General features: G+C 43.4%; 1 protein-coding gene across 1 annotated transcript in view; it reads right to left on the bottom strand.

Moving 5' to 3' along the window:
* The window catches only part of LOC147727226 (annexin A1-like), a 158,847-nt gene that overhangs the window by 79,605 nt on the left and 66,621 nt on the right, over positions 1–12,621 (bottom strand). Inside the window, exons 5-6 of the mRNA XM_086961275.1 lie at positions 11,948–12,061; positions 6,239–6,329 (exon numbers count right to left, since the gene is read on the bottom strand). Coding sequence (XP_086817401.1) covers positions 6,239–6,329; positions 11,948–12,061 — 205 coding nt within the window. The remainder of the gene's footprint in view (positions 1–6,238; positions 6,330–11,947; positions 12,062–12,621) is intronic.

Here is a 12,621-nt window from a genome sequence, read left to right as displayed (position 1 = left end):
AGACAAATTGTAGGTTCAAACAGCATACATCAAACACCTAGAGATTACTTTTGATTGACATTTAATAATTATGCAGCCATTTACCATCAATAATGTGCATATACATAGTGTTCAATGTTTAAAATAATGTAGTATAGGAGATGCTCTTCTACTTTTAACCTGGCTATGGAAAAAATAAACGCAAGATCCAATAAAAAAAATCCACTCCAGACCCTTCAAACAAAAGGCACAGCACCAGCCGTGCTTGCTTTACTGATAACATTATTTTGGAGATAGCAATTTTGGGCCCAGGATGCTCTGTTTGGCAAACCAAATGGAATATAGGGCTCCTGTGGGGGGCTGCTGCTCTCCGGGCAGTCCCCAGAGTCATTGGAATCGCAATTGTTGAAGGTGCCCCTGTTCCTCCAGGGGCACCTCGTTCAGGCAGAAATAGTATGTAAACTGGTGAAAGGACTCTCCAGCGCTTTAGACCATGCACCTTCAGCCAGTAGTGGGTCTTAATGCACACCTGCTGTATGAAGATTTTTTCATGAATTTTGTTCTTTTTGCCAAGCACCCGCAGGTTCATAGAACTTTATTTTTGTTACGGGTGCCGCTGCCTCCAAGCATGTGTTCTCAATACCATGTGGCCAGGCCATCTTCCTGCCAGCAATCACACATCTCTCAGCTTAGGCAAAGAAGTCAGGAGTGGCTTCTCTCCTCCTCTCTTATCTCTCCCTCTCCCTGCATCACTGCAATCCTTGTACAGGGACCAAAGAGGTAGAGTGTGCTAGTACATCTGTGTCCAGGGAACCCCTTCCTAACGGGATGCTTCCCGAAGAGAAAGGGCTTGCCTGGTCAAGAGTTTCAGAGGTTCGCCCCACCTTTAGGGCAGATGTCAAGTGCAATGCACCTGGGGGAGAGCTATGTACAACCACCACCCCTCACTGGACAGTCCACTAGGCTCAACGTGTTAAAGCTGCACGCGCCTGATGGCAGTGGGTAGCCACTGGGCAGCCTTCCTACCAGCTCTTCACCCTGATTTCAGAGACTTTGCTGTGGCTGCGGCACCCATCTGCCTCCTGCCAAAAGGAGGAAGCAGTTCAAAATCCAGGATCTACTCTTCTGTCTCAGCGCCTGGGAATCTCATTGGCCCAGAGTACTCCTCAGCAAACCCCTGCACTGAGAGACATGGGTGGTGCTGCCTGCACTCCGAAGACCCCACAACCCCATGGCCATTAGCAAAGTGAAGATGTCCAGCGCAGGAGTTAGTGTTTCTCCCACCAGGTTCACCCTCCACAGGACCAGTTCACAGATGTTCCAGAGAACACTCTGCTCCAGGGTCTGCAGCAAGGCCACAAAGGGAGTAGGGAGGCATGTGCCAATAGTCTTTTAAATAGAGTCCAATTAAGTACAAGTTCAATGTGACCCTTTACTGCAGACAGGGGTTGATCTACAAGGGCTGTACCGGGGTTAAAACAGAACAGGCAGAGTTCTAAAAGGTCGGCCTCTTTGTCCAATCCAAAAATAACTCATAATTTCTCCATCATCTCTCTGAAGAACAGCTTGGGATTTTTCAAAATGGCTATTTTTGAACTTGTGTTAATCACAGCTGTTCCAGAACCTTCTAACTAGCACAGCAAACTAGTCTATTTTCACCAGAACTTCAAAATAGATCCCCTCCTGTGAGTGGTGCCAAATATCTGACTGCTTCCCTTTGTTTCTGTGAGAAAAGGCATGCCCAGGATTGTCAATAGGTGTAGGTTACTTATCCCATGCAGATATTTCCACCACCTTGGTCCAGTACAATAAGGATAAGCCTCTCTAATGGGACTTATTGTCTGAATCTTCGTAATGGCTGACTCAAGAAAATATGAAGGACTGCAAATATGGACAAATTAATATTAGTAATAAACATTTGCCTTCAGGATCTTTCTACAGCTAGTAAACGAATCTATGATTTGTTATCTTTGCCTATTATTATTATTATTATTATGGAATTTGGTAAAGCGCGCGGCTACCCCCACCGGGGGTGTCCTGGCGCTGAGGACAGAACCGGCAGTGATCAAGGCAACTAGTAGCAGGAGAACATGTATGTTTTCAACTTGGACCTGAACAGGGGTTCTGATTCGGTGAGTCTGAGGCCAAGCGGTAAGGAGTTCCACAACTTAGCAGTGACCACTGCAAAAGCTCCACCTCCTCTTCTAGAACGATGAAAGTGGGGAGGTAGTAGGAGACGGAGGTGGTTTGATCTAAGGGAGCGGACTGATTGGACCTGCTTCAATCTGTCTCTGAGATAATCTGGCCCATAACCATGGAGTGCTCTGAAGGCCAAGACCAGGGCTTTGAACTGTATGCGATGTGAGATCTGGAGCCAATGCAAGTTCTTTAGGTACGGGGAAATGGAGTGCCAATAGGGTACATGACAGATCAGTCTTGCCGCCGCGTTTTGGACAATCTGCAGTCGGTGGCGTAAGTATGCAGGCGCCCCTGCATAAAGACTGTTGGAATAGTCCAGGTGTGGAGTGATGAGGGCGTGCACAACAGTCCTCATCGAGTCCCTAGACAGATAGGTGGAGATTTTTTTAATCATGTTTAGTTTGCCAAAACAGGCAGATGTAACCTTTTGGATTTGAATTTTGCATGAGAGTTCATTGTCAAAATGAATCCCAAGGTTCCGGGCGGAGTGCGCAGGGATGGGGGGGTGGGTTAAGCTCAGTCGGCCACCATGCGGAAGGCAGCAAAGGGGTTTTTAGGTTAAAAAATAGCACCTCAGTTTTATCTGTGTTCAGTTTTAATGTGTTAGATGTCATCCATTGAACTATTTTGGTGAGGCAAGATTTAAAATTATCGAGTCCTTTTCAGAGTGGTCTCTAAAGGAAAAGATAAGCTGAGTATCATCAGCCTAAGAGACCACTCTGACACCATAGTCCTCAACCACTTTTGTCAATGGCGACTGGTAAACATTAAAAAAGAGAGGGCTGAGTGCCGACCCCTGGGGGACTCCACAGTCCAGGGGCATCTTATCTTTTGACAAGTAGGGGCGGCACCAAACCTGTTGCGTTCTGCCTGATAGGAAAGATTTTATCCAAGCCAGTGGAGTGCCCTGTATTCCTAGGTCCTGCAACCTATTCAGTAGTATGGAGTGGGTCACAGTGTTGAAAGCCGCGGACAGATCGAGGAGCACCAACATGGCCACCTTATCTCTGTCCATGCTCGAGCTTATGGTCTCAGATACTTCCAGAAGTGCCGTCTCTGTGCTATATCTGGATCTAAAACCGGATTGAGAGTCATGCAAGAGGGCGTTGGATTCCAGGTAGTCGGCCAATTGCTCCTGTACTACTTTTCCCAGAATCTTAGCAGGCTTAAGGAGGAGAGAGAGGGGTCGGTAGTTGCTGAGTACCGACGGGTCAGCATTCGCTTTCTTCAGTATGGGGATAAGCATTGCCTGTTTCCATTCCGATGGGAATTTGCCAGAGGAGAGTGAAGTATTCCAAATGGTAACTAAGGGGGTGGTGATAAGTGGATCCAGCTGTGTGAATGTTAGAGCTGGGACGGGGTCTAAGGAAGAGCCAGATTTACATTTTTGCATTCTATATTGGACTGAGTCTCTAACGATAGGATTGAATGCATCAAATGTGGTGGTGCAGGTCAGAGGAGGGGGTAGAACTGGCTGCGCCTCACCAAGCCCTTTGGGTGGTGTAAACAAAGTGAAAATATCCACAATCTTGTGATGAAAAAAGTGAGATAGGTCATCACAGAGTTCTTGTCTCGGTGAGGAGGAACGGGTGAGTGCTGAAGGCTTAGTAAAGTCTTTCATGATTTGAAAGAGGGTTTTGGCCGAGTTGTCAGCAGAGTTGATCTTGTTGGCAAAGTATTCCTTCATAGTGACTTGTTTTAGCTTGTGAAACCTCTTGAGCGCATGCAAATTAAACTCTTTGACACAACTTCCACCCACAGTGTGACTATAGCAAAGCACTACAAACTTGGTGGAGCACTGCAGGCTCACAGTAAAACACTATAGACTCACATATAGGCAAAACGAAATGAAGATTGCAAATGTCCAGTTAAATTATAATGCCTGTATAAATCGTAATAAATGTATCAAGGTCCCATTTCTGACAGGCTACCAGCATACAGGTACTTGGCTGAATAAGACAATTTTCCACTTGCCAAACCTGAACTCAGGTACCCATGCTAGTGCAAATAGTTTTACCATCGCAGAGCCTATTGGTCCAGATAGGCATCAGCCGCCCTTATTTTAAAAGGTGGGCACTGGCACTTAGCACCCAAATATATTTTACCTGAGCTTCCAGTGAGTGAGATTCACTTATTGGGAGCTCCCATCAGAGATACAAAATAGGTTGGTCTAAAATAAAAAGAACTCAATGGGGTTTAAAGCTGGTTAGAACCCACTTCCTCACAGCATCATTTAAGTAATAATCTACATTCCAAAACAGAAGAGAAATTTGATCTGTTTCAAATATTATTTTCTGTTATTACGATATGTAAAGATGATACGGGGTTATATTTTACAGAATGACTGTAAGACTGTGGGCACAAATTCTGTTACTCTCTGGGACACTAACCCATTTGACACATGCACTTAGGAATAATGAGGACTGTCTATTTTAATGTAGACAGTAAAGTGTTTTTTCATTGTGCCACAATACCATGGTTAATAGACTGACAGACACTTTTGATGCACTTTGTAATATATCAGGAAAAAAATGAATGCACCTTCAAAGTAGATAGAATGGGTCCAGGTGGTCATTTATGGTTTAGCAGATAAGGAGCATTGCCATAATACCGTGCTGCTTACACCCTGCCAAACTCATTATTCTCCCATCCCTTTCAGAAGTGGGACAACCACTGGCTTCCATTGGTGACTATTCAACTGGCGCCACTGTCGGAAGGAATATTACTTACCTTTAACCAACTGTTTGCAACTTGTTGTCTTGTAGGTCACACGTATCCATTGCTCTCCGATCTTGTGTTGGATTTAGAATAATGCAAGTTGTTTACTTCAAGTTTAAGTTTTGGTTTGACAATGATGTTTGACCAGGTAACCATGTATGCAAAACCAACAAAGATTCAGTACACTTACTCCACTTTGGATCATTTTATTTTTGGGAATAGCTGTGCCTGCTTGTGCATGTGAAGCATATGATGCTTCACATGCATAAGCAGGTACAGCAGTTTGCAGGCAGAAGCAAACTATCAGCATCCTCTGTTTATATACACAGGGACAATGGGTGGTCATGCACGTTAATCTGCGACAATCCAAGCTGCAGTTGATTACATGTAGCACCATCTGTTTGCAGAAGTCTGTATATAAATGTAAATGTGTTGTATTTGTAAAGTGCGCTGCTGCCCACGCGACAGGGCATCCCGGCGCTGCACTCATACCGCTGTGGAACCCTTCCTGGCTTTTCCATGTGAAATGTCCACTCCTGGGCACACCCAAGGTGAAGCCAGGCATCCAAGCGCTGCTGGGGACGTTTTGGAGATTAAGCAAGCTATTGCCCAGAGTCACAGAGTGGGACCCATGATTAGACTAGGCATCGAGGCGAGAATTATCAGGTCCAGGGAGATGGAGTCCAAGAGCTGCCGAAGCGGGAATTGAACCCTGGTCCCGAGCCAGACCTCTGCATCAGGGTCTGCCGCTCTAACCATTGAGCCACGCTTCTTCACCATAACTTGATGCGTACAGACTCAAAGCAGTACCCCACCCTGTTAACGCTAGTATGGATGTATAGGAGAAAAAGTTGTAGTATATAATGTTTTTTTTAATTGCCTTCTTTGCCTGAATGTCAACACAGTCATTTTTTTCAAAGTACATCTGGAAGGCCATGTTGCTGCTTTGCAAATATCCATGCATGGAATATTGCTAAGGAAAGCCATGGTATCCTCATTTAGCAAGTTGAATGAGCTTGTGCAATTTCTGTAAGTTGTCCATACCGTAGGCTTCTTTGTTGTCTTTCAGTAGTTGTTTCATACATCTACATCTGCATGAGCAAAGCTTAGGCCCTGAATTAAAGTTCAGTGGATGGGTGCTATGTTGCAAATGTGGCTGATAGCCATATTACAAGTGATTTATATCCAGTGGCTCTTCTAATACAGAGAACAGGATTTCCATATTGTTTGTGATGGAGAAACGCTATCCACCCAACTCTATGAGACATCTGGCAAAGAGCCTACGCCAAAGTTATTTATCAACTAGAACTTAAATTTGATCTAAAAGTCAATAAAGAATTACCTTCTTTGTAGCTCCTATTGATTGCCTTGATCTCTGCATTTGTTCTTGAAGCAAGAATTTCAATGAGGGTATCTTCATCTGTTCCCATGCCCTGTGTGGGATTAAAGAAAGGAAAATCTTTGCTTTTCCATAATCTGACACATTGAAAGAGTAAGTTATAACATAAAAGCATTTTAACATTTGCAATCAAAGTGAGAGTGCAATTTTGTGAGGCAACCCCTTTCTAGTCCTGTCAGTAAGGGTCAGTACAGATCTTGTGAGGATTACGCTGGCAATAGTGATCAAAGTTCAATGAATTATGTCATATTCGCATCATATACAAAGAATCAATTTGTTAAAATTTGTTAAAATTGCTCACCAATTTATACATAATTGTTTGTGATTTTGGAAACCAGCATATGTACTATTAGGTTGATTCACAAATATAGATTCGTATTGGGTTTCAATTAGACCTACCTCATCAAATTCATGAGGTAGATTGCAAATGACACCCCATTAAAATTGGCCACAATCACAGAGACAGCTGCTACAGGGAGCTGAGCTGTGGGTGCCCATCTCTCCTCTGTGCTGCAGCTACTCTGTCCGTTAATGAAAGTACACCGATATAGAGAGGAACCCCGACTCTGTTTGAATTGTTTTGAGCTTTTTGGCTTGAGAAAGAGTTGGCGGTTAATAGCTGTCACTCCTCTGACACAAAGCAAGATAGAACTTCTTTTCATAGGCAGGGCAAACTCCCACTTCCACTTTATCTTGTCTTTAGCCAGCTTTTTCTTAAGGACCCTTTTAGATTGCCCTGTGGTCTCGTTTTCTTTGCCAGGAGATCCATAGTTGCAGGCACCTACTCTATCCCAAGGGTAGGACAATGTTGGTAGTCTGAAAACAAGTGCTGTTTTCTGAACCACCACAAAATCCAATGTTATTTTGACAATACAAAATAAGTAAAATCCGGGCTGTGGAGATTTGTGCTGTGGAGATTCTGTAATTTTATAAATGGGGTACAACCCCAGTGTGCTTCAACATCAGTAATGTAGTCTTGCATTGAGAGAAAACTTTGCATTAGTTTCTAGTGTAAGGCAGCCCTCAAATGGGTATCAGAGATATATGTCCAGGATTGCCCCCTTCTGTTCTTCGTCACTTGCAAATCATGAGTGGTGGTGCGGCGCAGCATACACTAATACTCACTGAGCAATGGTGAGAATAAATGATATGCTTGTGGAAATTTGAACATACTATGGGTCACTGAATGATGGAGAAAATCTGAATGCGTGTAATAGCGGTAATTCTTTACATATTGTATGCTTTCTTGGCACAATGAAGCCCACTCCTTCATAAGTCTTGCATTGGCATAGGGTGGTAATTCTGTATCTATTGTTGGCCTCCCTACCATGATGGTGATACCATGATGGTGTCCATCCGTTGTGTACAGTTAGCACTAGAAAAATAGTGAGCATTCTTGGGATCTGAATAATAGCACGAATGCTATTTAAGTCTTGAGCCTCTAACTCAGATTTCTTTAATCTGTGGGGCGCGCCCCCCTAGGGCGACGGCACCACATCTCAGGGGGGGCACGCACTTCACACTAAGATCTTCCCTTTGTTGGGGTTTTGCTGTCCCGAGTCGCAAGTCTTCACCCATTTCAAATGGGATTTTTTTTATTTATTGTAGAGCTCCGGTAACAGAGGGTTGGAGGGGGGAGGGAGGGGAAATAGATTAGGCACGAAGAGCATGTTTTTGTGATGTAACTAGCTGAGTTAACCGAGTTAACTGTCCCAGTAGGGGGGGTAATTCGCAGAGATGAAATGCTTCAGCTGCAGTGGGAGGCATGGAGTCTCCTGCTAAAAACAAAAGCGAGGAAAAAGACAGTCCTGTTCCTTCACGTTTCATTTCATAGCTGAGGAGAGTCCTAGCCTCCCACTGCAGCTGAAGCATTTCAACTCTTCAAGTTTAACCCCGTCCTGGGAAGGTTAGCTCTTAGCAAAAGGAAACAAAGTTTCTTGTAAATTTACACAGGGCTTCAAGTAGCCAAAAGAAAAATGCCAGACAGCCATGTGTTTAAACAGCCTACAAATTCATTGTCTTGACACTAAATATGCTTATAAAGAAGTATGTATACATTTGTAATGTCACTTTTCTGTCTTTGTTCCATTTTATTATCAGTCCTGTATCATTCAGGCAGCCCTAGAACACAATTAACAGTGCTTCTATTTATATTTGCTGTTCAAGGTATGCACACACAAGTGCTGACAATACAGCTTTTGGTGACTATTTTTTATTTGTGTACTGCCTGGAACATCAAAATAATGAGCTGGCAACCCTAATCATAAAACTGGAAGTTTGTGGTAAGATCAGCACATTTATTTCCTCCACCCTGATCCCTGGTTAATGCCATAATAGCAATAGTTTAACATATCCTAAACCCTTCGCTGTCGTCAGTAGCATGCTGAGTTACTGCAAGTGTCTGGTAATGCACCCTGCATTCAGACAACTTACTCTTCATTCTTGCCCTTCACTTTCACGCTCACCTTGCACTCACAGCAATCACAATATACTCACTGATCACCATGCACTCACACAAGTCACTCGTTCACTGCACCCACAGTGCTCATTCTGCACTCACAGTGCACTTGCGCTGTTCACCTTGTACCTCACCCTGCAGTCACACAAGCAAACTACTCACCCTGCTCTCATGTGACACTTCACTCACCTGTCCTCCTTACTGCTCAATCTGAAATCTCACGCAAATAAGACCATTATTAACCATACATTCATTCGTCCCACTCTGCACTTACATCCGCACGCAAATTCATACGGTCACCTCACTCAACCTGCAGTCACTCCTCTTACCCTATCACACTGTTGCATGGCTCACCCTGTACTCACATGGTACTCCTGCCACCCACACAGAGGGTTAATATACCTGCTACAAAGAACGTGTACCATGCAGATTAAAGAACTGAATGTGAGTAAATAATGAGTAGAGCTATAAAAATAAAAATGTTTGTCAGAAAGGTGTAAATACTGTTTTATTTCATAACTTTTTAATGTGATTGATGTGAGAGTCTATTACTATTTGCAGAGAAATGTTTTTGTTTTATGCAACAACCATAAAAAAGTTTATTTTAGATCAAAAGGAGTCCTCACATATGAGAAATTGGAGGATATCACAGATATTATTTGCTGCAAAATTTGTGGGCTGCTGCTTTGTTACAACAGTGAAAACACTCATCACTTTCTCTGAAAATTAGATGTAAACACTTTTAGAATTTCGACCATAGCACTTGTGCACTGTTAGTAGCCCGGCTAAAGATGGTATGGCAGAGCTGAAAGTGAATCATTTAATCTCAAAGGTAATCCGAACACGGGCCCCCAAAATAGTATTGGCCCAGGGCACCTAAACTCCTTAAAATGTCCCTGCCACCACAAAGGCTGTCAGACAACATTGCTCTGAAGTAAAATAGGCAACATCATTCAATTATTATCAGTTCTATTTTTTTTTAACATAAGCCTGTCGTGTCCTAAACCCCCACTGCTTTAGGCAAGCAATTTATCGTACCACTAAGGAATTCTCAATTAGGTGTTCGTTCAGCGCCCTCTCTGTGGACTTTCACCTTTGTCTTCGGATCCATAACTGATTGGTGGGCAATTCTCCCATTATAATGCTGCCTAAAACGTTTGTTAATGGTTTCTAGAGAAGAATTGTTTCTCGTGTACCAAATCTGAGGTAGGAGTGCTCGAAAAATCTGATGACATTGTCTCCTTTACAGTTAATGTTTTGGCTGAAAATCTCTGCAGAATATTCAGATTTAAGAGAAACTGCTATCAAAACTCTCTTGCCTTTCAGTTTGTCCTAATTGTGTGAGATTGGGTTCTCATCACTTGCGGTACTAAAGACTTAGGGGCTCATTAGGATCGCGGACGGACTTGAGTCCGTCCGCGACCCCAGAGTAGGAGGGAACGTCCGCATGGGCAGCGGCGTTCCCTCCTTGCAGATTAGGATGTGACCGCCAGGGTGGCGGTCACATCCTCTATCTTTAACATTGCGGCGGGTGCAGCTTCAAGCTCTGGGCCGGCGGAAGCCACCGCCGGCCCGGAGCCTCCTCTGGGCCTCCTCCGGGCCGCATCCTCCGGGCCGGCGGTGGCTTCCGCTGGCCCGGAGGATGCGGAAAATCCTCCATCCTAATCAGCTCCATAGTGTCCTCCAAGACTGGATGTGGAGCACAACCTGAGGATGGCAGTAGCAAAAATCCATCCACAGATTGACAGTCTATGTGGCTAAAAAACGGCACACCCATCTTATTCATTTTGGTGGTGTTATTATTAATCTGTCATGTGTAAAACAAAGCATACTAGTACAAACAATTTGCACACATTTTATTTTGGAAAATTGTATTTAGAGCTGTGTAATAAGCCTTTGTCATTTCACCACACCCACTCACAAACCTGCAGTTTACTAAACACTCTTACAGAGTTGAACATTATTTGCCGGATATGGCCCGTGATATGCGTGTGGTGGTCGATTATGCGGTGTACCAGATTCCAGAAATTTTCGTCAGGTGATGGTGGGCCCAACATCTAAAAAAATTCAGCTGGGGGGGCTCAACCTACAAAAGTTTGAAGACCTCTGCTCTAACTTTACTGCAATGTGTTCAACAATCCATCCATTCAATCATCCTCTTCTACAATCAACTATTTATCCATGCGCTCATTCATCTGCTTAACCATGGACTCACTCATCCATCCGACCAGTGACACTTCTCACAGTCATACACTCACAATCCACACAACGATACATAATTTTGCCAATCATTGAAGAGGCCCTGGGAGTAGATGGTTTCTTCACTCTCTCCTCCTTTTTCCTCTTTACCCCTGCGCTTTCTCTTCACTCTCATCAACCCGATCATTCTTGCTGCCCCGATCCCAGTCCTGCATCCCATTCAGCTCCCTGTATTTTAATTTTTAAATATATTTTAGCATTTTGTTTGCGAGAGCTCTTTTTTCTTCTCCTACTTTACTTTCCGAGGATCCTCATCCTGCTCCCCATCCTTCCTATTTCACTCCCGTGTTTTCATTTTTTATATTTTTAGGAGGGTTCAGCAGCTGCTTGAGAAGTGCTGCAGGCATCTTGTTTCCTTTTTCAGCATTTCCCCACACCCCCGCATTGTAATTTGCCTTTCTAACATGGCTGTCTGCCATGTTAGAACAGTAAATTAATAATGGTCACCGTGCAAACACATGATTGCATGTGTCACAATTGATGTGTGCTTATGAGAAGACTATGGGTTTTCTTTAAATCAAAGCTTATTCCAAGCTTGCTTGCCATACATACTTACAACAATGTCAAAGTCAATAGCTCGCCTTTTATTGCCGAGGCCTATTGGCTTTGTCAATACTTATTTACTGGCCATTAAGCACTCCACGTGTGTGTTTCCTTGCTATCTTCCTCACTTCTTTCTTTGCCCTTCTCTGAGAATACTCTCCATACTCTCATCCCCTACTCTCCAATGTTCCAGTCCCAGCTTCGTATTTAAATTTAGTTTTTTTAAATTTATTTTTACTAGAATATTTGAAATGGTTCATGCACGCCAGATGTCATTTTATAAATTAATTCAGTCTTTGAAATTAGCAAATCAAACGAGATGGAGTTCTGCAGCAGATGGATACACACGTCACAGTTCATACAGTGTAACTGGACATTCAGTGCTGGCATACCTTGGTGGCCCACTTCAGCTCATGGGCGTCATATTGGGCTGGAGTCTTCAGCATAGCCACGCAAACTTCCTCCAAGTTGCCAGAGAGGGCTTTCTTCAGAGCATCCTCCAGAGGCTGTTAGAACAAAAAGGCAAACATTAATTTTAAAAAATGTAGCTGAATGGTAATGTCTAAACAAAGCTTGCTAAATAAGGAGACTTCATGCATTGAAACGAAATAGAGAAATCTATAGCAGGAAGTAAAAAACACAACCACAAAAGAATATAAGAATGGAACATTGCAGTCTGCGCACATGCACACTAGCAAATCAAGAATTAAGAGGATTAAAACAGGCAGCTAGAAACAGAAATGCAGTTAGAAGCAAAACAAACAAAGATATCCCACTATCCCCTCCTTTACCTCATTAATTATGTTTTCCCAGTGATTCTTTGCTTCGCTGTCAGTTTCATGTTATAATGAGATTGCATTACTGGTGCAACAGATATCTAAGTGTCATTCACTACAAATTGCTAGCTTTATCGGGGGAGGGGGGACAGTGGATTGAGAGATAACGAATCTAAAAATAGAGCAATCGAATGGAACTAATAATAGCTAATAATAAACGATTAACAATCCTAGCTGGAATTCCATGCAATGCGGAAACATTTCCCGCGCACTCCCCTGCATGAACAACA

This window comes from Lissotriton vulgaris, chromosome 3_1 (genome assembly GCF_964263255.1).
Source record: "Lissotriton vulgaris chromosome 3_1, aLisVul1.2, whole genome shotgun sequence".
Lineage (NCBI taxonomy): Eukaryota > Metazoa > Chordata > Amphibia > Caudata > Salamandridae > Lissotriton > Lissotriton vulgaris.
Note: the sequence above shows the minus strand (reverse complement) of the source record. Positions and strands in the feature narration are given on the sequence as shown.